Source organism: Scomber scombrus, chromosome 21, assembly GCF_963691925.1.
Source record: "Scomber scombrus chromosome 21, fScoSco1.1, whole genome shotgun sequence".
Classification (NCBI taxonomy): domain Eukaryota; kingdom Metazoa; phylum Chordata; class Actinopteri; order Scombriformes; family Scombridae; genus Scomber; species Scomber scombrus.
Window position 1 is genome coordinate 21,180,606 of NC_084990.1, and position 26,696 is coordinate 21,207,301.

Consider the following 26,696-nt stretch of genomic DNA (forward strand, 5'->3'; position numbering starts at 1 on the left):
TCAGGCTCTGTCTCACCTGCCCCCAATGACCAGTCACCAGTTGTTCAACATTAAGAGGCAAAATGTTCCCCCCCTGCCTCCAGGTTTTATGCTTAGCTAACCACACTAACCTCCATCTTCTCATGTCACTGTTTGAACATATTAAACTATTCCTGTGGGAGTAATGTGTGTTCTTTTAAAATGGAAATGCAATTATGCATCCATGAAAATGTCTGTTTATAACCACTAATCTGTGCTGAAATTGGGTTGTGTTGTCTTTTTATTTGACAAAAGTAATGACTGTTCATCTTTATCTTTCAGATAACGAGTCAGACAGCAAACCAGAATGGAGAAGCCTCGTCTTTGACTACCAGAACATCAGTGACAGCTACTTCACTCTTTCTAAAGCAAACTATGAGCTGACAGGAGACAATCAAATCCTACAAGAGCACAGTGCCTGGCTGAATGAACAGACCGAACTCCTCAACAGGACTTCAGCTGAGCTCATGTCCATGAATCTTGCTTTGAGTTTGGAAAACAACCAGCTGATGGAGCAAATTGTGAATTTAACGTCTACGAATGTAAAACTCACGCAAGAGCATGACCAGCTGGTTCAGTACACATCTGAGGAGGAGGACAAGAAGCTCAACAAGTCTCAAACCATCAAATATCTGGTCAGCTCCAACACTCAGCTACAAGACGAGAAACATCGACTCTCCGAGACAAGCATCCTTCTTAGGGATGAGCTGTTTCAAGTGAAGGAAAATAATCAAGATCTTCTGGAGATCAACGACAAGTTTCAAAGAGAAATACAAAATCTGATTGAGAAGATGGGAGCGTTTCTTGGCGACGACTGTGAGAAGGCAACAACACACAACATGCAGCTGCAGGAGACCATAACAGAGCTGCAAGAAGAGAACCAGAACCTGAACGTGACGCTGGCAGCAGAGAGGCAGGAGGCAGCAGAGCGGCAGACAAACAGGAGAACGGAGATGGACCAGATGGTGGCGGATATGTATTCACTGAACGAGGTGTACCACTCTTTAGACCTGTACTGCCCTGTGGTTAATCAGAAGACAAAAGGTAGGTTGTTTTCAGCCTGTAGATTAGCTTTGATGAGGTAAAAACCCCAGACACACACCTGTAGTATAAAGCACAAGTCAATTTCTAGATTAAGGCAATGTAATTAGTTTAAATATGTTGTTTTTTAAATTTCAATACATCCTGACTTCCCTATCCTGTCTATAGCGGTCAGTCCCAGTCTTATTGGATCCTACTGACTACAGTAAATCGTTAAAAACAAATAACAGATATATCATTTTATATTTTAAAAAAGGCTCAGTAATTTCCTAAAACAGCTGATCGTTTTAGGAAACGTATTTACGTTACACAAAGATGAGGAAATAGTGCATTCCAGGGACTATTGTTAGCTGAAGATTAATATACTTTTTGTGCTCAAGTGAGTATTTCCTGCAGCAGTGTGTTGAAAGTGATGAAGGAAATAAGGAAGGATCAATCAAACAATCAAAATTGTATTTATATAGCACTTTTCATACAGACTTGTGTAGTTCAAAGTGCTTTACAGTTATTTGATTGACAGGGTGTCACCCAGTGCAGCGGTTTGCCTCGTTGATGCACAAAACATCTAGAATATTTCTATTTGATGAATGCATTATGCAGCCATAAAAATGTCTTGGGTTTGAATATTGCTCTCACTGTATATATATACAATATAGCTTCAATAAAATGCTAGAGCAAGAAACAGAGAATAAAGTATATGACAGTCAGTGTGGGATAAGATACATTTTTAAAAACTGTATTTGATTTAAGAAATTATTACAGTAAAATGACAACTCATTAACAAAAATAATATTTTCTCATTTTTAATCACTTTTCCCATAGAGCGGATTTGCAAAAAATGTCCGGACAGCTGGAGACTCTTTCAGACTAAATGCTACTACTTCTCCTCCCTCCTGCTCTCCTGGAGCTCCAGCAGAGCCTGGTGCCAGACACACGACGGTGACCTGCTCATCATTAACAGTGAGCCAGAACAGGTAAGAGACAAAAAGAAGAGAACACGTGACAACTGCTGCACAAATTTTCAAAATTCTGATTTGAAATAATCTGTCTTTGTCTTTTTAGACGTTTATTTTTGATACAAGCCTGGCTGTGGAGCAGGACAGTAGGCTGTGGATCGGTATGACAGATGCAGAGAGGGAGGGTGAATGGCACTGGGTGGACGGCAGCACAGTGACTTCAGATGTACAGTAAGTCACAGCAAAAGGACACTGTGATGATAGTTGACATCTGGAAGAAATGCTTATGGGGGTTGCTTTGATTTGACTCACTGTTTTAATGGCAACCAACTTCACAATACAAGGTTTTGTTGCTATCGCTAAGGAAATATAAGGTAACATTAACATTTTATGAGCGGTAACCACAACCTCAATAATAAACATAAAGTAGAATAATTATCACCTTTTTGACAATGTCAACAAAAACTGAAAATGTCTAAGCATTGTAAAAGTAGAATTTATGGCAGAGCTGTTGTATTGGATTGCATTAGATTGCACAGGTGTTCGAAATAAAGTGACCGATGAGTGTTTGTCATTGTTGTGTTCACAACTTGTTTCTGCTGCCCCCAAGTGGCCAAAAAAACAGTTAACTAGTTTAACAAAGTAAGCAAACTAATACTTATAAACTAATAAGACAAACTCAAAATTAAGTAGTGGAAAAATTAACTAGACACTATTTTGATACTTAACAATATTCACTTTTTCAGTGTTGAGTCATCTGTGGGGTGATGATTTCAACCTTTCAGTCAATTAGGAGAAGACTACCATGGATTTGAAATCTCCTACGAGACGCTGTTGTAAAACCAAACAAAATGAGCATAAACACTGATCAAACCACAGCAACCATTTAATTAATGTGCTACAGTTTGGAGAATGATTTTATTTGAATTCAACCAACTTTTCGCAGTACAATGAATATTAATTACTTGTCAATTTTGTGATATCCAACTAAAGTTGTTTGAAAAGTCACATTAAAGTAAAGACATAGTATTCTGCATCACACGTGTAACAGTTCAACCAAAGAACAAATGGTGTCTTATGAGACAGTGTGGAGATTAAATAACACAGCTGTTCCAACTCTCTCTCCAGATACTGGCTGAGCAGACCAGGAATGGAGAGCGAGCCTGATGACTGGAAGCTGGATGACCCTCTGGGAGAAGACTGCGGACACATCGATACAAGTGAAAACGCACTAAAGTCCTGGATGGATGGCTCCTGTAAGATACCTTATAGATGGATCTGTGAAAAGAATGTTTAGACTGTCCCAAGAACATTTTTATTTCCCATTTCATGTTGTAAATATGCCAATAAATAATTTTGAGGTGTAATTTTTACATACACTGTTGGAAATTAAAGATATATAAAATGGTGGAAGATGTATTCAGACCCTTCACTTGAGTAAAACTTCCAATACAGCTATGTAAAAATACTCCATTCCAAGTAAAAGTTCTGCATGAAAAGTCCTACTACATGTAATTCAAGTATTACAGTAAAAGTACATAAGTACTATGAGCTTAATGTAATTAACGTATTACAGTAAAAGTACATACTGTAAGTACTATGAGCTTAATGTTATTAAAGTATTACAGTAAAAGTAGTGTTTTGGTCCCTCTGACTGATATATTATTATATATGACATCATTAGAGTATTAATACTGAAGCATCAGTGTTAGAGCAGCATGTTACTGTTGTAGCTGCTTTATACAGTTAGCTAGTTTAGTCCAGTGGTTCCCAACCTAGGGGTCGGGCCCCTCCAAAGGGTCACCAGATAAATCTGAGGGGTCATGAGATGATTAATGGGAGAGGAAGGAAGAACAAAAACAAAGTTCTGATACACAAATGTGTTTTCAGTTTTTGGACTCTGATCATTGATTTTTGGCAAAATATTAAATAATTTTAAAATTTATTTAAATCAAAATTAAACCCCTTATTTAAGAATTTTAGAGGGAAAAATCTCTATATGACCCCGACCACACACTGCGTTCTGTACCTGCACCTGAGTGAATGTGCTTAGTTACTTTCCACCAGTGGAAATATATATATATGTGAGTGTCGCCAATTAATCTGAGTTTTAACATTATTAAATCAAGTACTACATTTAATTTCTCTGTCGCGGGAAATAACGATATTTGTGAATTTCTTACTGATTTATTTACATTCATTATACATTTGAAAAGCTATATTCATTGAATGGTTGACATGTTGATTCTTATATTAAGAAATATAACTCTAAATTAAATAAGGCACATATGTTAAACTTCAGAAAATTACTTCTTTCCACCACACGTGTCTGGCAGCTCCAAGTCAACTTAGAGCTGGCAGTCTAGCTACCAGCTAGAGTTCCCTGAAAAACACTGCAGATATGCCCAGACATTATGTTAACATCATCGTCTACGAAGCAAGTGGTCCTGCTGGAATTTACTTTCCCTGGGAAGACCAGACTGAAGAGGCCAAGAAGTGCAAAGGGGATAAATATACAGATCTTGTCACAGAGTGCTGGAGCCCACTGTGAGCCAGTTGAAGTTGTGTGCCAGGGCTTTGCTGGCCATTCATTACAGCGAAATCTCAAACTCTGTGGTGTAAAAGGACTGCAGCGCAGAGGAGCCATCAAGAACATTCTTGAGGCTGTCTGATGATTAAAGACCCAAAACACCCGTCTGACCCTAGGCTCATCACTGAAGATGATCCAATAGCACCATAAGGTATATTCTAGTGCCAGATCTGCACAGAATTTATATTTAAATACTTTTTGAACAGCTAAAAATTGGCTGTTTGCTGAGAACAGAAATTAGATTATCCACTTGTGTTTATTTATTTGCACCTTAAGATTTCTGATACTGAGAAGCTGTACAGTTTTTTGTGGATGTGCATTAAGATGCATCAGTTGTAGGATAAGGCCAGTATTATTCTATATTTTTTCCTACTGTCAACAAATCCCATGAAAATATCAAAACCAACAATGTATAAGTCCATCTGTCAGTACTTTATGATGACCCTACCCTGACTGTGGCACACAGGCCCAGGCCCAATGTTTCCTACTGTAGACGTAAATGTTTAAAAAGGTCACAAATATATAGTTTCGTGTTTTTTAAAGGCTCTGTATTTTTTTCTAAAACATCTGGGCCCTGTAGTTTTTAGCTAATTTTACTCAAACAGGAGGAAATAGTGCATTTGTTGGGGATACATTTGGTGCTCAAGTGAGTATTTCTGGTAGCAGGTAGTGTGGGTCAAGTGTTCATGGTAATGAAGGAGCATATCACCCACTGCAGCGGTGTGGTTCATTCATTCGTTTTTTATAGACTTTGATTTTTTTTGGACACCAATTGATGTTTATGGCACAGAAGAATAAGATATACCAGGTTTGGGATACACACACAATACTTGTAAGTAAGACTGAAGATTTATAGATCTGTTCATCGTATTTGTTGACAATCAGAAAAAATACACATAAGAATATAACCTGCCTTATCTTTTGAGACGAGCCAGTAACTACTCCTGCTTTGTTTTACTCCTCCTGCACAGTCGAAAGCACACAAACCGTATTGATCCCACTACGATGGCTGTCAGCATCAACATGACTGCTAACAAAAAGCATATAACATCCACAGAATGATAAGCATACCATGACATCTTATAAGACTCAGTGCATAAATGTGAAGCTCCTTTGTGCCTCATAACAAACTCAATCCAGAAGAGGGCAGTGTCCAAAGGATGCATTGGCTTATCCCGATGAAGAGCAGAGAGGCGCTTCATGTTAGCTCTGTATGATGGATTGTGAAGAACTTCTTGTATTGTTTCCAGAAAGTTCTGGCGGGTGAGTTTTGTTGCATCCACCGATTTAGCAGCTCCCCGTGCTTCCACTCTCAAAATATTCTCAAACTGGTCAAACAGAAGGGGAATGCCAATTATTGGCACTCCATGGTAAATTGACTCATAGATCCCGTTAGTGCCACCATGAGCCACAAAAGCTTTGATCTTTGGGTGACCCAAAAGATCATTCTGGGGCATCCACTTCACAAGTAGGGTGTTGTTCCCCACATTGTCAGGGCGCTCGCCTACATGTCTCCATATGACCTTTTGGGGAATTTGGGCAAACGCAGCAGCGATTTCTGAAGTAATGTCTACAGGTAGGCCTTTCACCAGTGTACCTAAAGACATTAGGATGCATCCATGCTCTCCTGAACTTTGGACAAACTCCTCCAGCTCTGATGATAAAGGTTCAGAGGGCTTACACTGAAATCCACCAATGTAGACAATGTTCGGCATAGTGGGCCTGGGGAATTCAAAGACAAAGTCCACCCTCATCAGCCAAATGTCTGCTCCTTGTAGGAGGTGATAAAAGTCCACACCTGGACCAAAGTACCTTTCCACCAGTTTATCATAGAGAGGGCAAACAACACATCTATCAAAGCACACGTTCAAAAGATAGTGGATTATGTTGTTAACCCTTTGCAAATAGGTCATTTTATCAGTCGCAGCATTTCCAGAAGTTGGAACATAAGATATTGGAGATGGAGCTGCCACAAAATGGGCTTCTCCACTGGTGATCCATCTCACATTATAAACAGTTGGCAGCTGAAGTTCATGGGCCACCAAAACCCCCACAGGCAATCCAGGGTCCAAAAGAGCCACGTCAAACTGAGAATCACGAAGACTCTGCATTAGAGTCTTGTTCTCAAACATTTCTACCGCCAACATGCTGGATTGTTGGTGCATTTTTGACAGTGCAGGAAGCATTTCCCAGTAGAATTGCACAAAGGCCACAAAAGATGCCCCCTCTTTTTGGATCGCCAGCATCTTCTCCAGGAATTTGACAAAGAAGTCCTCGTCCTCTATGCTGATGGCCTCTGGTAGGGTGACAGTGATGGAGTGATAATGTGGCGCCTTTTCTTTGATGTACCAGCTAGTGGCTGAGCGGACCACAGTGACCTCATGACCTCTGGCATGGAGGTTCTGGATCAGCAGGTTCATATTGACCCAGTGGCTGCCATCCACAGGAAACACCAGGATCTTTCCACCCTGGACGCCAGGACTTGCCAAGAGGAACACACTCACCACCAGAAGCAGAAGAGAAATTCCTGAGATGTTCCCCATGGGTAAACTCTGAGGAAAGAACAATACATACAGTAGTTAGTTAAAAGGTAAGATAAAGGTAAAGGTACTTAATTTGACACAGTGAAATTCAGTCTCTGCATTTAGCCTATCCTAAGTACGAGGAACAGTGGGCAGCCACTATGCAGCGTCCGGGGACCAACTGTAGACTCTATATCAGTACCTTGGTCATGGGCACTGACAGGAGAGTTTTCAGTAATTATTATGAGGCCTTACTTCATGGTTGATGTTAATTATTTCTATTAAGTTCCCTCCTACTGGCAAAGTTATTCAACCTGATAGGAATCACAACCTGCCACAACAAATACTGAGTTGAACCTAAAGCTGTAGGTATGAGGGCACTGAGGTCCAATATTTGTCGTGGAATTAGATCAATGCACTCTTTTTTGTCAAAACCTGGCACCTACATTACCTACAATTCAACTTCACTTGATTATTTGTCCATATGAATTTGGGTGTGTTATGTTTGTAGTGGCTAATGTTGCCTGGAGCTGTTGCTGTTGCTGCAACTTTTTTTTTTTACACATATGCAGTAATACTCCCCAATACCTGGAAACACACTTTGGTTGAGTTCACCTATAATGAAAAATGTTCTCTGACACATGGGAGGCTCATTTTCATTCACAGCACATTCAACTGCATAAAAGTACTTCAAACTTAAGGGATGGAAACAGATTCCCAATCTCAACAATAGCACTTTAATGAGTGAACCTAATTTGAATAAGAAAAACAGTGCTTGGAAACACCTCTCTTGGGAAATTAACTATTATGTGAGGAAGCAATTGCCCAGCAATCAGAGCCGAAAGTTATTTAAGTGCACAACACAAACACACCCATAAGCTTCAGGCTGATAAGAGACAAGAGAAGGATTTAGATATTTGTGAGGAGAAAAACATATTCACACTAAATGTATTTGAGGAATTAAATGAATTCATTAAATGTTAAAAAAAGAAATCAAAATATTTTTTACATTTTACAGAGCTTTTTATGCCTGACCATGGGGCGTTGTTTTGATGGGGGACTTTGAGCCATGACCTCTGAATTTCTAGAATCTTGGCTACAGGCCTGTGTGGATTTTTCCAGCATGACCACCACAGTAGGTTTCAAAATCAGATTTAATAATTTGATGTGATAAAGAAACACAACAAACAAGGACTTCAATTTAAAACAAAACAACAGTTTTTCACATTCTGCAGAAATTCTTCGAAACCTACTTTCATCTGCAAATTTCAGACCTGTGGTTAGGATTTACAGATGAATACCCAGAGAGCCTCCTCTCAAAACAAACCCTGAAATGTTACTTTAACAAATGAAAGTCCGCAGGAATGCATGTACTTACTAAAGCCTGGTGTAACTATGGTCTCTAATCGTATCTGCTGCATTGAGCAGAGCGAACACACAGCAGAAGAACATGCCCTCAAGCGCCTACTTTCCCCCCTGCATGTTTATTGTCAAGAACACCATGTTGTCATGCCTGCAAACGAGCTACTTGCAAGTATTACAATAAGTTATTTAGAGTAATAGAATCTAACTGAGTTGGTTTATGTACTGTAGAAAAAGGAAAAGTGTTTTAACTCACCATAAATCCTAGAAACAGCTGAGAAATGCACTTTGAGCTCTCTCTGGAGAAGTGAAGTGCAGCTTTAGCAGGCAAGAGGACTCATACTCCCAACCCGATTATTGTGTTACATAAGAAAGAAAGGGTAGTGGGGGAGGGAGAGTGGAACATGGGATAGCAAACGGACTTCAGATGAACGTATGAGTACGAGTGGTTTGAGGGGGAGGAGAGTGAAAACTATTTTCCTACAGAGCCAAGCCCCTCTCTCTTTACTGCATACACACAGGAATGCAGAGGGACATGCACAAACATTGCAGTAACACTATATTTTCCCAAAAGTTTAACTTTTCTGTATCATCATAAAGACAGAGAAAATGTGGCCTGCCGTGTCAAGAAGTCGAGAAAAAGCTAGATATTTTCACTCACACTAAGTTTAAACTTGCATTTATTCATTGGTTTGGTCACTTCTCTTTAACCTTTAACTAGCTTTCCACACTATGCACTACTGCACTTCTCTAAAATGTAGAATTTTACCTGATTATATACACTCTATTTATTCTATGTTTTAACTACTTTATTTTACCTTTTTCTATTTTTACTATTTTACTATTGTTATCATTCAAGATGCACTCTATTTTATGTGTCAGTGGGTTTTATTCTTGTTTTTATTCAATTTTATTCTTATCATTATTATTATCAAATTAGTTTTTTCCCCTTCATCTCATGTTACAGTGGTTGTTACATTGGGGCAAAAGGTAAAAATTAGTTTGTGTTTTTAACACCCACAGCAGCACGTGGATGTTTTTCCAGGGCCGCTCCAGGTTGCACCCAATACAGATAAGACCCACAGTGTGGTTGGAAAGACATTCTGGGTTAAGCTGAAAGAGGCTTATTTCAGTTAATCAAGACCAAAGGTGTGTATGTGTTTGTTGGGAATGAGAAGTTCTGTTTGCTTATGGCATCGGATATGATTTATGGATTGTGTAAACAAGGAGAAACACTTTGAGTTCTAGGTCACTTAAGTCTCAAATTACCTCACTGAAGCACATATTCTGTCTTGCATTCTCATTGTATTTGATCTTATTTCTATTTTTTGTTATCAAGAGCGTTTTATTTCCTATCTTATATTACATTAATGTTTTTATGTTCTTTTTATGTCCTTTTGATGTGAAGCATTAATTATCAAAATAGTTGCAATTCACATGAATGACTAATGGCTGCAGTTATGTGTAAGAGTTGTTAAATTAGTGTTTGGAAAGTGACATAGTCCGGTTTGAATTGAAAGTTACTGAAGAATGACCGTAATAGCAAGTATATTTAGTGCATTTGTTTCCTGTAAATTGACGCCCTGCTGAAAAAAATGTCGAAACTGCTTCTGCTTTTACAAAAAAGACTTGTGTTAATGAAAAGGGAACCATTATCAATTGATTCATGCACCACTGGAGTTCACTCAGTTTGAGTCTGGAGGAATGACACTCGACTGCTGGATTTCACCACTTATAGTCACTTATCAAAATGTCACATTTCTATGCTGTGGCTCTTTTGGCATTTACTGCAGGATGGTGTCTGTGTGCAGCTGATGTTGGGGATTTCACTTCATGTCTGCAGTTCTTCTACAGGTCTTGGCCTCCTAAAGGTTTGGCAGGGACCCCAATCTGCCAGCGTTATTTCAACCAGTATCGCTTTGCCACGTTGTACAGTCGACCACGCCGCTCTCCGTGGTTCTCAGCTTATGTGTATGGTGCACCAGAAGGAAAGAGGCCTAAAGCATCATGGAAGTTTGAGCCACAGGTGAGGATATTTAAAAATGTTATGTAGTCTGAATGATAATTGTGAAACATTACTTTATTTAAAGTCAGCCTCACATAAAATGAGTTTTAGTTTAAAAGTGGGAGGTCTAACTTCACTGAATTGTTTCACTGTGTATTTTTTGAGAAAAAATAAATTACCCTCCAAAAAAGTATTTAATTGGACTGTTTTTGCAGACGCTGAGAATAGCATTCGTTTTGTAACATGTCACACTGTGGTAAGCACATCAGTGGTGCTTTCAGTAAATAACAAGAAAATGAGGAAATGAGCCCCAGTACAGGAAAAGTGTCTTGTGTATATATGGTGTGTCAGCACTATATAGTGCAAACAATGCTTTTATATTTAGCCAGCAGCCTGTCACACTACACACACAAATGCATTAGGACAATGACAAATTACACCCATATATGATTGTTAAACCCATGAGCATTAATAAGCTGCTACAACAGCCTCTATAAGGTTGTAGTCTGTGCTGGAAGGGGTTTGTGTCTGGGAATAAGGGGTTTTAATCATGTCATACATTGAATAGTTTTGAAAAATGTGTTGATAGTTTTTATCAAAATAATTCATTCATTCATTATAATAAAATAGATTAATTTCGTTTCCACTAGAATGATATCCCTGACAGTTAATATGTTAGATAAATAAATACATGTGGGGAAAAATAAATAAAGAAATTCCACTTCATTGGTGCATAGTTAAAATGTTATAGAGGGTTGAGATTTTATGCTAGCTGTGCCTGGACTGAAATGTCTCAACACTTAATGGATACATTCTCATTAAAGGGGACATATTTTGGATTTTCTGGTTTTTAGTTATTTTTTTTATACATTTGTGATGCAATCCAGTCCCACAGCAGTTCATGAAATAGTCACAACATTTAATCATTTGATTCATGTACATGGACTTTTTTTTGTAAGTCAACATGACTTTCAAACTAATGCATTTGAATTGGAAATACCTGTATATTTCGTGCCTACACTATGTTTGAGTGACAGACACCATCTATGATGTCTATATAAGGTACATATTTCCATGTTTAGAGGTGGCGGGTTGGTTAGATGGCTAAACATATATCTATATATTACATTTTGTGGCTGTTTCACAAACTGCCGTGAGACTCTGTTGTACGATGGTGGATATCTATGTTCCAAATGGTCAAAGTTAAAAAGCCTGAGGTTGAATATACATGTAGAAATGCTCCCAGCAAGTCAAGAGCCAGGGCTTCAACCTGGTCTGAATGCTTTGTTTTTTCTACTTCACACATGTCCACAAAGGGCCATCCATTCCCTAGCGTTGGTTGTTAAGGTTCTTGCAAAGGTTTTTCCACAGGTTGTTTGTGTTGTCCACTCTCATATTTCAGATCAGAATCTGGCTGAAACATCTGTGGATGTATTTGAACAAGATCAAGAAAAAGTAGTGAAACCATCCGACTGCCTTTGTTTCATGGTTTGTTTATGGCGCCTCCTGGTCGGAAGTTGGCCGTGACACAGCTTCCTGAAGCCAACTAATCAGGATAGAGGGGTTCATTGAGAGGGGGCCCTTAAAGAGACAGGAGCTGAAATGACCTGTTTCAGTCTAACCCCTCAGTCTAACCCCTCAGGTTAGACTGTGGGGCTGCATAAATATAGTATAAGATAAATAACATATGTAAAATATAAATATAGACCTAGAATTGTGCATGGCCCTTTGGGAAGCTCCAATCTTTTCGTCGAGACAAAGTGATCGCTTATCCAGCATAATAGCTCAATATCTTCCAGATGCAGCACACAGCTTTGTACAGACATTTATGATTTCCAAGTAATGTAAAAATGACTTCGGTAACTGACTTTTCATGTAATGCTGTACTTTATGTTAAGTGCAAATTAGCAAATGTTAACATGCTAACAACTAAGATGGTGAACTTTCTTAATGTTTTACACATCAGTGTGTTAGCACTAGCATTGTGACGTTAGCATGTGACACTCTTAAGCAGCAAGTTATTCTTGATTCTTGATTAAATAATGAAGCACTAAGTCTGTAAAACACGTAATCAACTTTAAAACTGGATCACTGTTTTCTTCCACCCTCCAATGAACAGTTAACTTACCCAGGAGCTGATGGCAACATGATCCCCTTCCCTCCGGGCCCTCTGGACCAGAACGTGGTAGAAAGCCAGGCGGTGGACCCAGACTACATTAATTCTACCTTCTCTCGTGGCCACTTGAACCCCAGTCTTCACCATCACACCCGTGAGGACCGCTATTCCACCTTCACCCTCACAAATGTGGTTCCTCAGAAGGCAGGGTCTAATGACGGGCCTTGGGAAAACCTGGAGCAGTATGTCAACAAAACCTTAGAGGACTATTGTCTTGGAAAGGCTTACATAGTGACCGGCATCATCCCTTACAAGGAAGACGATCACTGGCTCAAAAATCATCGTGTGGCTGTGCCTGAGTACCTTTGGTCAGCTTACTGCTGCCCAAACTACAACAACAGTCTTCCAGAACGACTGAAGGATGCCTTTCCCACATATGCAGCAATCGGCCGCAACGACCGCAACAGCACTGAGGAGATTGTGCCTGTTAGCCAGGCCGCGAAGAAACAGTTTAGGGGATATGATGTGAGGAAAATGCCACTGGCAACACTTGAGATGTATCTGAAGGACAGGTTCAACACTGTTGTCAGTGTTTTTTATGAGCAGTGCTCATCGGACTGATCCTTCACACGTGTTTTGTCACAGTTGTTAAATGGTGTTAATGCTAATTTCATTTGATTCAGTCTAAATAAAAGTACGATGTAGCTTTTCAGTAAGTCTCAAAATTAAACCAAACAACAAAATAAACGTAATTTCTAATTGCCTTCCAAACAACAACATTGCTCGTCTGTGCTTTACAAAACACAGGCACAAGCAGTTTTCGGCTCTAACATGTACAGATGTATACGAGAAGTTGACATTTTGAGTAAAGAAAAATTTGGAGGGGGTAATAAATCCACAGGACTGTTTAAGACAGAGGCTGAACTGAGGATGTGCAGAAAAGGCCAGAATAAGATAAATAAGGAGTTTTTTTTTTTTAATTGTAAAGCAAAGATATTCCAGTAGAGCCCCAGAATGAAAATATAGGCCTGGATAAGTGCACGATATGTCCCTGTTAAGACTGAGAAAGATTGTGGTTGTGATTAAAAGAACAGACAATGACCTCATCAGAGGAAACAGGTGCACTTCTACTGTGCTAACTTCCTGTTGGAAGTTCTGTCTTCAAAAAAAGTTCAACAATGTGTTTCCTCAAAACGAAGTTTGAAAAAAGGCGGTACTCCAGTGGTAAAAGAAAGCAAAAGATTCAGCACATACGCTTATTGTTGTTGTGAATTTAACATAACTGACTTCATTGATCAAGGCATGAGATTATTCTTTCCTAACTCTGGGTAGGAGATCGAATGTAAACTGTGGCCTCCTTTGTCAAAGTCACGCATTTTGTTGCCACAGCTTTCCACACAAACCTTTTCTTCCTACTTTACTTTGCACCTGACAGCAACAGTCACAATGAACATGGTCACTGTATGTTCATGTCATGTATAGCTGGCTTAAAAGGAATAGTTTGACATTTTGGGGAGAGTTATATTTCATCTTTGTATGTAAATAAGATGGTTGAGCAAGAAGAAAAAACAGAGGGAAACAGCTAGCCTATGCAAAAGCTCACTTACTAAAATGTAGTATCTTGTCTGTCAAATCTGTACAAAAACCCCAAGTAAGTGTAAAAATGAGGAGTTGTGGTGCTACGATGTTAACTGTAGCGTCATATTTAACGTACAGGTATAAGGGTGCTATTGATCATCTTATCTATGTTTTGGCAACAAATGCATTTGTTTGATTTCCAAAATGTTAAACTATTCCTTTAAATGTTTAAAGAAATGACTGATGCAGGGGTTTTTTCTAAAGAGGAGAAACTACAGTTGACCTAGAACAGACAGCACTGTGGAGAAGCAACACAGACGTGCAGAGAAAAATGTCTCAGCTTAATCACACACAGAAAAAGGATCTATGAATCCACACATATAGAGAAGAAATGGATGTTTGAGTAGAGTTAATCGTGTTAGTCTCGAAATTTGCCTTGTAAGAATATAGATATAATGGTTCTCATTTTATAATATACTGTCATTGTTTGAAAATCGATCAGCTGCAGATTTCCAGCCATACATGCACCAAATACTTTTGACCACTAGGTGGTGTCCTTGTTGCTTCTTCAGAGAAACGCCAGACCTCACTGTCTTGTAATATCTTTTATAAGAATTTCTTTTATCTTATGATTCACTAGTTAATGTCAATGATCTTTATTTAGATTCATATAAAAAACAGAAACCTCACTTAAGTTTATTTTCTATTGCGATAATTTGCATAAGGTACTGGTTGTGGAGTGTAAACAAGTAGAAAGTGAGTAGAAAATATATTTATGGTTCAAATCAAGAATAAAAGTCAATAATTTGCATAAGGAGCTGGTTGTGGAGTATGAACAACTAGAAAGTGAATAAAACCTATATTTGTGGTTGAAATCAAGAATAGAAGTTAATAAATTGCAGTCGATTCATTTAGACAAACATTACCTTGATCCATGAGTTGATCTCGGCTGTTCTGAAGCTTTGCCAAGACATTTATTTGTTGTAATGATCACTAAGACACACTTTGTCATATCACACTTGTTAAGGATTTATTCAATGAACAGATGACACAAAGGCACAAGTGTACAGAGAGAGAAACATATCAACACTACACACCGGTGTGTTAAACAGGATTATGTTGACAAAGATGAATCTGCTATTAACAGCTCAGTAAGGGCGTTGTGTCATGGGGGCAAAAAGCTTGTCCCACAGCTCCACCTTCATAATGGCCCTGCCCATCGGGGACATGGTGGCCTTGATGTCAAGCTGCTTGCCCTCAAACGTGATCCCGCTGCCATGGCACTCCTCTCGAATGAAACCCTTCTGCTCTTTGTTGTAATACATCTCTTTGTATAGACTCTCATTGCACTCTTTGCCCTTCTCATAGATCCCCACGGCAAACCAGTTCTTGTACATGTTATAGTCGTAGGGCACAGAGAACATTATTGCTACTGTCTCTTTAGCGGAGTTGCTTGTCCTCTCAAAGAGGTCGTAGGTCATAACGCCAACTGTGCCGCATGCTTTGGCGCTGGTCTTGCTGAAGTTGCACACCTCGGTTTTCAGTGGGCGCACGGTGGGCTGGGGTGGACTATGGCAGCATCCACTCTCCAAGAAAACCCTTTTATTTAAAAAAAAAAAAAAAAAAAAAAAAAAAGACATAAGAATGAAAGTAAGAGCAAAAAAAAAAAAAGATTAAGTTAAGCTGCACCTTTTTAAAAACTTCTCTGACCATGCCAAGGAATTTAAAAACATGCACTCATTCAGCCATCCACTGTTGGGTCTTGTCATTTAAGTGTTGCACTTACTTGGGGTCAATCAGGCAGTAGTTATTGGTGAGGTTGGTGATCTCGATGGTGACATTTCTTCGGCTTGTTTGGTTAGCTGCCAAAGCCTCTGCTGATTCACTCATGTTGTTGCTCGTAAAGGCTGTGACAGCACAAGAAGTGTAAAGAAGTGTAAACTGTAGATCTGTATCACAATGTAGTGGAGCAGTTCAGTATGCTGTTAACAGATAGTGCCTATAATAATCAAAGATGCACAGTTTTATGTCAGTTGAGTCACAGAGTAAAATCCAAAGAGAGCACAGGAACAAACTGGCTTACCTGTTGCTGATCACAGATGTGTTGCTCGCTCGGGCAATGCCTGATTTGAGACACTCTTGTCAGGGAATGTGTGACACCTAAATTCCACCGAAACGTGTCTCCACCCACAACACACACCCTGTTGGTCATATTTCAAACTTTTTGTCCTGTCCTCATCTTAGGTATGTTCTCTTTACAAAGGTGTGAAGAAAGGGTGTAGTCAACAATAATAACAGTTTTTCTGTTTTCAAGTTATTTTATCAAACTTGAAGCTGGTTTGTTCAGCTTTAGGTGACATGATCTCATACCTCATTGTCTCCTTATGCACCACACCTTTTGCCTCTATGTGACATTGCTTTAGCCATCTACATGTGGAGAGGAGTATGCGATACCTCTGCATAGCATGCTGTGCAGTCTAACTAAAATAATGTTTGATGTATTCATTTTAACCAAAGGAAAGTATTATTCATGTTATGTTCACTGAAAAGATCTTTTTGTTCCACATTGTCATGATTATTGTGTAATTGTGTAAATGTGTTTCTGCTCAAATTAAAGATAATACAAAAAAAAGTCAAAGACAAGAAATCAATTATATTGTTTTTTATTTGTTTAAAGCATCCATACATGACATGAAGGACATTTGTAGGTTTGCATCAACTGTGTTCTTACAACAACAATGCACACAATTTTATTGTCACTCAGGTCACACACTCATCTCCCCATCCTGTCATACAGCTCCAGTTTGATAATAGCCTTGCCCTCATCAGACATGCAGGCCCTCACGTCCACCGCCCTCCCCTGGTACACCACACCTGCACCATTGGCCTCGTGACGAGCAAAGTTGGTAAAATCCTTATCATTGTACATCAGGTTATACAGCTTCTTGTCGCAGGCTCTTGTGTGCTCAAAGATGCCCACCCCCAGCCAGTTCTTGTAGAAGTTATAGTCGAACGGCACAGAGAACATGACAGCTATCAGCTCGTTGCAGTGGCGACTGCGCATATCAAACAACTCGTAGGTCATGACACCCACAGCACCTGATGCTGTGTTGTCGTCCTTAATGAAGGAGCACACCTCAGTCTTGGTGGTGCGCACAGTGGGCTGTGGAGGGTTGTAGCAGAAGCCACTTTCCATGTAGACCCTGGATGGAAGAGGAGAGAATGCATTAATGGATTCAAGCACTTTTAAGACATTTTGATGACTATTTTTATTGGTTCAGACACAAACTAGAATATCAATAGATCATTCAAGCAAAGCCGACATTGTCTAACTCTTACTTTGGGTTGACGAGACAGTAGTTAGAGCTGACATTAGTGATCTCTACGGTGCAGTTGCGGTTGGTAGTGAGGGTGACAGAATGGGACTCTGCAGTCTCAGGCATTTTGATGGCAGCTGGAAGTGACGGAGGGAAAGAAAGGAGCTGTGGACAACAGAAATTGATTAAAGTCTGTCGTCATTAAAGCAGATTTGATTTGTCTGGTTTCAGTAGAAACTGCCATGAAAGTTCTGCATTAAATAGCATCAGGTAGAATCATTACCCATCTTACCAAAAGGTGGACATGATGTTAAAAGCATGCAGACAACCTTGAGACACACTATATCACAAGGATGAAGTACGATGCATCCAGGACACCAACCATTACATCATTACACAACTGCAGCTCATTATTTAATCTCTAAAAACATCTGTACTGTCAGTTATCACACACAATTATCCTCTATAAAATGATTAGACATGTGTTCAAAGCGATTCTAGCTATATTCAAAGTAAATGCACTTACTTTGCTTTATGTGACACACACACAGGAAGGCAGAGAGTCTCTGAAAACAGCTCGGAGTTTGGTTTGGAGACAAATGTGAAGTTACGCCCTCCCAGAGAAACACAGTCACACCTCATTCAGGAGTCACAGTAGGTGTGTCAGTGCTCTGTTTTAAGAAGTCGCCTGCAGGAAGACATCATTTCATAGTTTTCATTGTTATTTGACTGTTTCAGTGAAATTGACTGAGATGCATAAATATTGTTAAATGTGATGTAAAAATGTGATATCTATCTTGATGGTCACTTTGACAGAAGATGGAAAAGTACTCTGATCACCCACAGTGGCTTATTGTATGAGACACCTGAATGTCTGGTAAGATTGGAAAAGTCAAGAAAAGCAACCACACCCATCGAACAGTCCATATATCTTCTAAACATGACTCATTTTAGATGAAGCTCAAACCTTCAACACTTAATCATCTGAAGTAAATCTTTGTGGCAGTCGGTAATACATTTCCAATTCATCCCTTCATACACATACATTCTTTTCACTACTTCAGAAAGACTTTTTGAGCAACTATAGGTGTTGTTTTAGCACAGTGACAAATGAGCACAATGTGATGCAACAGGCTTTCTTTTTATGGTCTGGGTGTCTTAACTATAACCGTTCCAAAAAACGCCCCCTCTTTTTTCTTCTTAGTGCAACAAGACAGACACATCATTTTATTTGAATTGTCTGATTTTGCAACCTAATTGTAGTAGCTACATACTGTATATATTATTATTATTATTGTATGTCTACTGGTTTTATAAAATGTATTGTTTTTATTTTATTTAAAAGAATATATGATTATTTTCATCTTATTTTAGGCAGGGTTCCTCTGCCTAGGCTCGATCCAGCAGCAGCCATCCTGTTCATTCGGGTGTCCAATAATTAAATAATTAAAATTCATCCAAATTTCTTTGGATGCCAGAAGCTGGAGGCCAGTAAGCCAGGTCAACCCATCCAGAACCCATCCTTTGATTTACTAAGATTGTACAGAACAAAACACAAGTTTATAAAATGCAATGTATAGTAACTGTATTGAAATGTATTGTATCCGTCAGTGGTTCCCAACCCTGACAGATGGAGGAAGTTATTTATGTCTTTATTGCATCTTGTGTAAATTACTGTAACTCTCTATAATCCATGCTGAATAGTCTGTGATGAGTCCAAAATGCCACAAAGAGAACACACCAACCCTGATTTCAGCATCTGTTAATTGGCTTCCCATTGCTTCCAGAGGACAGTTCAAGTATAGTTAAATGGATTAGCTTCAAGCTGATTTTTTGACCTATGTGTACAAGACTGTACAATTAGGTCAGCAGAAAAAACCTCTTCTCACAGTTCTCAAGTCAGGACTCGTAACAAAGGTGTGACAAGTGTGACAGGTCACGGCACTGAAACTGTGGAATGAATGACCGTTTACAATCACAGCTACTTGTGCAACAAAAACCACACCTTGTTAAACTGGCTTTTAAGAGACTTGTATAACATTTTATCCCCTGGACAATATTATGTTCTTTTATTTATTTCTTTATGTTATATATCAAGCTATTATACTACAGCCTGCAACCTGCGTTTTACTGCAACAGAACTCACACACTTTATAGAGTATTTATCCTTTCTCTCTCGATCAAGGGAGGCGGCTCAATTTCACAGTTTCATCCAAGGTCAGCTCCTGCATGATGCATGATGTGTAGTATTTCTTACTCAGTTTTTTTTGTTGGAAAATCACATAATAATTGCAGTCAAAGACCAGTAGAGGGGACTCTATATTCAGTCTGTGCAGTTCAAGCTTGATCACATGTTGACAGAATGGAAAGAGCCGAATCTTCATGCTTGCCAACTTCCTCTCTGATATCAAAACATTGATGAAAACCCTTGTTTGTGAGAAGTAGGTCTGATACTAGAGGCCCTCACCTGGAGAGGACTCATAAAAATCAATATAGGATAATTTCATTAAACAGGGAAATCAATAAGGAAACATAAACAGCAATACATTAGTGCTGGTGGACTTGCAACTGGAAAAATCTCGAAGTGGGAAGATCAGATACAGAACTACTCTTTACATAAAAATCTTCATTTAGAAACCACTTTATTTCACTTCATGTGCATTTTCAACTTTTTTGCACTGCTTATAATTAATGTAAAAAAAAAAGAGGAATGTCAAAGTTCAACATTTGCAGACAGGGGTCCAACACTTTCATAAAGTCAGTTAAATTTTATAAGATCTGATTGCCTTAATACAATTACCACTACATGTTTCAGTGTTCATTTCAGTCAACACAAATGAGGCATTCTTGGGGATAATTAAATCATTTATCATCTGCCTCACCTGTAGTGTCACTGCTGTTTATTTGTAACATTTTAGTGCCATCTTGTGTTCAGATCAAGTACAGCCTCAATATTACATACAGTACACCGTTTTTATTACCCAAATTACTAGATGGAAGAATTAACTCAATTTATCTACAAAATCGTTTAAGTTTTGCAGATAAATTGTGTACAGAAAATACAGAAATACAAAAATATAGATATGCCCTGAAACTTTTCTTTTTATTTTGACTTGTTAGTTATCGGATTCTAATTTTAGACTTTGTGTTTGTTTGTTTTTTGTCTTAATTACTGTTCAACATGAATGTACATTTTTAAAGCAAGATTGAAATATGCCATAAAGGTTTGCACATGAATTTTGTACACATAAAAAATTAAGATCATAATAACATGATGATCAAAGTCAAAAACTACTGATGACAAACTATTAAGAATACAGCAGTTGTCTCTGTTTAATTGAACAGTAAAGATTATTTAAGGTTGGGTGTTGGCACTGTAGTTAAATACAGAATATTTACGACTACATGTAGCCGTAGTGGCATTAACTCTAACTTTATGGAAGTGTAAAACTAAATCACAAAAGTATTTTCTGATAAATTGATAAAAGCAGTTAGTGAAGAAACTCAACAACACCCACACACTGAAGTACCACAAAAAGGTGATTTATTGAGTACAATTGCAATATTTGTACTTCACGTCTTTATCATGTGAATCCACCTGTTTGTACCCAGGTGTGGATCCAAGTTAGATCCAGTCAATTACGTAAACATTATTTACAGTATTTACAACATGAAAATCAAAATGATCAACTCTATATCCTACACAATAAAAACTACAAAAATAATCTATAAAAATATATGATTAGGTCCAATATCTGAAAACAATACGGCATCCCTCTCTAAGACAGAAACAAGCAGCTAGACATTCAATGCAACAAATACCACAGAAAAAATGTATGAATTTAAATACCCTCGCACAGCAGAGACAGGTCTACATTAAATGTTGTAATTTCATTTTTAAAAAATTAAAAAGCTTGAACATTTGCTTAAACCCCCCCCCCCCCCCCAAAAAAAAAAAAAAAAAATCACGTGTACTTTACTGGATGTGTTTCATTCCAGACAAGATAGCGATAATGATGATACCTATGATCATGTAACACTGACATAGATTAATGCAGAGTTGAGACTTAAATGAAATTAAGAGTCTGCTACTTGATTTTTTTAACATAATGAAGTAAATGTAAACCAGTGGAATGGTTTGGAAATATATGTAACGTACATCAAAAAATCCATACACAGTTGCTGTGTAATTGGTCTTGAAAAGTTGTAATGTGACATGTGCATGTTTTAAATGAGTGATTTTCTCTGTTTTTCTCATTGGCAACAAATCTCATGTTTGGATCCAAACCAACAATGATCTGATCCACTGACGAGCTTTGTGTGTGTATCTAAAGCCTTATGTATCTTACTTCTCTGTGCTGTAGAGTTTGGTCACGTTAGTTTGTTTAGGAACGGCTCCAAAGTCCAATAACAGCGATCATGTTTTCAGTCTCCAAAGAGTAGTTCTGTGTAATACGCCACTGAGCATGTGCAGGCATATGTTGTTATTTAAAGCTTTACTAGCTTGTTGTGCTACATATCACAACCTCTTGACTTTGTACTGAGGTTGAGCAATTTACAATGTAGCACTCTCCAGGAGCAGTGGTCACCAACCCTGCTCCTGGAAAGCTACTGCCCTGCATGTTTTAGGTATCTTCCGACTCTAACGCACCTGATTCTAATATTTAACTCGTTATCAAGCCCGTTGACAAGCTTCAGCTGCTTGATAACAAATTAATTGTTAGAATGAGGTGTGTTAGAGTTGGGAAATCGTGCAGGGCAGAAGCTCTTTAAGAGCGGGGTCAAGACCACTGCTCCAGAGACAGAAAATATGATCACTGTTATTGGTCTTTGGAGGCATTTCTAAACAAACTAACATGACCAAACTCTTCACAATGAAGGAGCATGTCACCCAGTGCGGTGCTGTGTCTCATTGCTGTGTTTTTAAGTATTATTTGGACAACAATGAAGGTCCACAGCACAGAGGAATAAGATATATCAGGCTTTGGAACATATAAGATCACAGAGGAAATGACAGAACAGCAGCACTTTCGCATCCTCTTGGATCTGCTTGCTGGTCACTTCTGAGGGAACATGCTCCCAGCAGCAATGGATGACAGTCCGGTCTTCTCTTCTATCCATTGGTTGTAATTGGTCACTCTGGTGTAAACGCCGGGTCGTAACTCCCTCGCGCAGCCGTCGCCCCAGCTTATCACTCCAAAGAGGAAGAGCCTGTTGTCAGTCTCGCACACCAGAGGCCCTCCTGAGTCTCCCTGTGGGAAAGAGAAGTGCAGTGTTAACGGAAATCGACAAACAGGTCTGCAGATGGAAAGGCTGATCGAGTCCAGACATGTAAAAATACCTCGCAGGCGTCCTGGCTCCAGTCGGGACGAGCAGCACAAAACATGTTATCAGTTATCATGTTTCCATAATAGTCCTTTTGTCGGCACACATAGTCGGCGATAGGGTTCACCTGAGCCTCTCGGAGGTACTGGGACCTATACCACAAACCTGAAAAGAAAAATAGGCTTTAAAACCAAACAAATGTACAATACATCAGATTGTGGAATACCAGAAAGTACCACAATTGAGTCTGTAGTTACTGTTTCTTCTCAGATTTTACTGTAATATGAAATCATGTTTCAGCATGTATGCTAGTTCATGTTAATTTGGGAACAGGAAATGTCACAAATTAATCACTTTCAGTCACGTCTCTTGGTCTTCTTCAGGGAATAGAGCTGGCTCACGTAAACAAAGTGTGGGGCTATGGTTATGTGATTTAAAAAAGTGCAAGACTGATTTGATTCAAGCATTGTTGTTTGATTCAGATGAAGATGAGCCTTCTTCATTTTTCACTAAAACAGGAGCTGCCCATGATGGCTTTAGGAAATTTGCACTTATTGTATTCTCCCTTCCTAGCATCTTTTCAATTGAATTCAATTGTATTTATAAAGCACTTGGCAACAGTATAGTGAGGGAAAATCCCTCTTTAACAGGAAGAAACCTCAAGCAGAACTGAGCTCCAGCATCCATCTGCTTTGACTGGTTCGGTTAAGAGAGAAAGAGCGACCGAGAGCACCAACTTTCCTCACCATATTTCTCTTTCCCATATCCAGCGATCTCACAGGGGACACCAGGCACGAGGCTCTGGTGAGGAGGCGGGAGGCAGACAGTCTTCACAGAGTTGCTCTCCTTTGCACATGTTCCATGTTTGGCCCTCAGCTTCACTAAGGCTGCATGACAATAATCAAGAAATCACTTTCTTTGGTCACATTAAATCATTAATACTGTAGCATCAAAAGAATCCTTTCTTACCAATGTCATTGTTGAAGTTCCCCTCAATGTTGTCATACCCTTCATGGATGATGATTTCTTCCACTCCGAATGTTTGCTCCACAGTCGGGTCGGTCTCATTCAGAGCATTTTTCCCCAGAATAACAGAGAAGCGGTTCACTTTGGTGTGGGAACTGAAAGACGAATGTAGAACAGTCCAATTAAGCTTCTGTCATCTCTATGCACCTGCTGTGCTTACAGTAAATGATCTTACTTCTTACCCATCGGGAAAACAGTGGGCAGCTGTCAGGACCCAGCAGGCGGAGATCAGACTGCCCCCGCAACGGAAAATCTTCTCCTTGGATTTGCTGCGCCAAAATATGGCAGCGACCCATGGGTGGGATTCCACAGTGGCAACTGTTCCACCCACAATCTTCATCTGTTTTCTGGTGCGCTCACCACAGCTGGACTCTGCAGCTGGAGGGTGAAACAAAGTTCAGAACAGTCGTGGAAAAAACATGGAAAGTCTTGACAGGTTCAGTGAAGCGTGAACTCACCTGTTTCGGGATCAACAGGTGCAGGTGAAGGTGGGGCAGGAACTGCAAGATCAGATCTGTTTAGACTAATGAAGCATCTGGTTTATAATGTCTTAGAAGGTAATAAAAAATAGTTACACTCACCAGTTTCGGAGCCACAACGTTGAATGTCACAATACTCCCAGACGAGCTGCTGGTTTCTCCGAACGTAACACCACGGGCGTTCTTTATAGGCTACATTTCTGTAGTAAACACAACATTGCATCCATCAAACTACACAATATGTGGCATTTAAAGTATGAAATACATGTTTTTCTTTGGGTTTGCTCTGTATCCACCACATTAGACTTGAAGTAAAAAAAAAAATAACAACAGCTTTAAAGACCCTGAAACATATCAGCTTCTGAGTATGAGTGATGGAGTCCTACATGGACACAAACTTTTCTGCCAAACTTTGAATACTTTTGGTTATTTTACATGACATTTTGCATGCAGAGCTCAGCTGATGTTTGGTGTACAGACTGTTTAGGTTTAGATTAATATCAGCCTACCTGCAGTAGTTGTGCCTCCCAGAGTTGACATCTCCAGACATATACAACATCCTGGTCTCCAAATCCCAGTCCACACATCTCCGTCCACTCTCTGAGCGGGACACTGTGCCTCTGTAGGACAGTCCCATACCCTTGTAGCAGCTGGTGCCCTTCACTAAAGTTAAAGTTGAGTTTTTAAAAAATTAAAAAATATGAAAAAGATAAATGCAAAGTTGTTAGCAGTTTAGGTTCATACCTGTTTCACAGTTTGTCCCCTCGAAGCCATCAGCACACAGACAAAATGAGTGTTCACCAGTGGACAAGGATGGGAATGAGGAGCCTCCATTAAGACAGACCTCACCTAACAAATGAAATTATACACTTAATACAGTGTGAACTCAAGACACAGCACCAGAGAGCCTTGACAAATGTTTCTCACCTGAACTTTCAAAGGAGAAAGAGTACGAAGACGAGGAGGAGGAGGAGGAAGGGGAACCAAAGACATACTCCCTTCTGTTTCGCCTCAACAATCCCTAAAAATATATTTTTTTAAAAGTCAGATAAATTCTCATGAAAATAAATGCAATATTTCAGTACAAGATAAAAATCTTCTTACTGCTTCAGTTGTTGAAAGAGCTGCCAGAGTGCAAATTAAAACTCCAAAGTTTATCATCATGGTTTCTCGCCTCGCTGCACAGATTAAAATCCAAACAGTGTGAAGCGTGCTTGCAGGCAGCAGTGTGGGAGCCTCCTCAGGGTTTGCTCTGTTATGTCTTGCCGGAGAAACGTGCAGGGAGGGGGGGAGAGACTCATGATTGGCCGAGCCCATTAGGTGTGAAGAAATAGTGTTTGCATGGGCGAGTAAATGAGTCAGAGTTATTAGACGGTTAACCCACATTTATAAATCCCAGGAAGCATTTCAGTAACTTTGGTATGTTGGGCCTGCAGCTGTTTACATGGTGAATTTAACAGATTCTGGATTCAAATGAGTCTGGATTAAAAATGACATGATATCATAAAACATGCTTAAGATTGTCCGAACGGCATTAGCCTGCAGTTTGTTGGCCAGTCCACACCCAGTGACACCACACAGCCTCACCAGTGACACCACACAGTTTCGCCAGTGATACCCCTCCAGCACCAGTTGGGTAATTGATACCACGCATGGATCACTGCATGAGGAGGAATTGGTTGCAACCCTTAATGAGTGTGTCACAAGGTCTTTGTAATCTATTTTTAAACTTATTCACCACATTTTGCCACACTTTTTTTGTCTTTGCTTAACCGTCATATACTGTTCACATTCTGACTCATAATTAGTCTCTACACCAATTCACATCGATGAATTCCCCATTAGTCATTATTAAATGTTTGATTCATCCTTCTGTTTGATTAAAAGACATTCACAGTTACTATTTTATGGTCCAGGAAAACATTTTATAGAATAAATTCAAATTTGACCCTGAACAGTATGTATGGGTTAAAGGAAAAAAAAAATAGTTGGATGTTGTCGTCTCCACTGTGTAGAATCTGTTTTCTTTATTAATCAATTAATTGTTTGGTTACCAATGCCCCAAAAAATATATGTATTTTAATCAGTGCTAATCTGCTGTTACTGACATTAACTATACTCACATTTGACATTAGCTGGCTAGGTAGCTGGCTAATGTTAAAATACTTGCTTACTAAGTTAATAATTTACTTCAATTACTGTACATAATACTGCATTTACATGGATGCATTTATTACAGTATATAAATAATATATGAATCTGACATTTTTGAAACAAGTGCTGATATGATACCTGAGTTTCATTACAGAAACCAACACCATATCTTACATCAAGGGATATAAACGTGTTTTTCTTCTAATT

General features: G+C 39.1%; 5 protein-coding genes across 5 annotated transcripts; 1 reads left to right on the forward strand and 4 right to left on the reverse strand.

Moving 5' to 3' along the window:
* Positions 1-5,355: 5,355 nt before the first annotated feature.
* LOC134003307 (UDP-glucuronosyltransferase 1-2-like) lies at positions 5,356-8,849 on the reverse strand. Its single transcript, XM_062442458.1, has 2 exons — positions 8,746-8,849; positions 5,356-7,157 (listed from the first exon to the last, which is right to left on the reverse strand). The coding sequence occupies exons 1-2, from the start codon at positions 8,746-8,748 to the stop codon at positions 5,544-5,546; spliced, it is 1,617 nt and encodes a 538-aa protein (XP_062298442.1). The 5' UTR covers positions 8,749-8,849; the 3' UTR covers positions 5,356-5,543.
* Positions 8,850-10,179: 1,330 nt separating this feature from the next.
* On the forward strand, positions 10,180-14,160 carry LOC134003322 (endonuclease domain-containing 1 protein-like). The gene is made up of 2 exons (XM_062442484.1): positions 10,180-10,515; positions 12,614-14,160. The coding sequence occupies exons 1-2, from the start codon at positions 10,240-10,242 to the stop codon at positions 13,229-13,231; spliced, it is 894 nt and encodes a 297-aa protein (XP_062298468.1). The 5' UTR covers positions 10,180-10,239; the 3' UTR covers positions 13,232-14,160.
* A 299-nt stretch (positions 14,161-14,459) lies between these two features.
* Positions 14,460-16,634, reverse strand: LOC134003335 (DELTA-actitoxin-Afr1a-like). Its single transcript, XM_062442497.1, has 2 exons — positions 15,975-16,634; positions 14,460-15,787 (listed from the first exon to the last, which is right to left on the reverse strand). The coding sequence occupies exons 1-2, from the start codon at positions 16,076-16,078 to the stop codon at positions 15,337-15,339; spliced, it is 555 nt and encodes a 184-aa protein (XP_062298481.1). The 5' UTR covers positions 16,079-16,634; the 3' UTR covers positions 14,460-15,336.
* Positions 16,635-16,961: 327 nt separating this feature from the next.
* On the reverse strand, positions 16,962-17,631 carry LOC134003330 (DELTA-sagatoxin-Srs1a-like). The gene is made up of 2 exons (XM_062442492.1): positions 17,528-17,631; positions 16,962-17,391 (listed from the first exon to the last, which is right to left on the reverse strand). The coding sequence occupies exons 1-2, from the start codon at positions 17,629-17,631 to the stop codon at positions 16,962-16,964; spliced, it is 534 nt and encodes a 177-aa protein (XP_062298476.1).
* Positions 17,632-22,562: 4,931 nt separating this feature from the next.
* Positions 22,563-25,652, reverse strand: plaub (plasminogen activator, urokinase b). Its single transcript, XM_062442269.1, has 10 exons — positions 25,536-25,652; positions 25,263-25,356; positions 25,080-25,184; positions 24,845-24,998; positions 24,438-24,535; positions 24,039-24,234; positions 23,800-23,951; positions 23,577-23,717; positions 22,847-22,995; positions 22,563-22,757 (listed from the first exon to the last, which is right to left on the reverse strand). Exons 1-10 carry the CDS (start codon positions 25,650-25,652, stop codon positions 22,563-22,565), a joined length of 1,401 nt encoding a protein of 466 aa, XP_062298253.1.
* Positions 25,653-26,696: the final 1,044 nt, after the last annotated feature.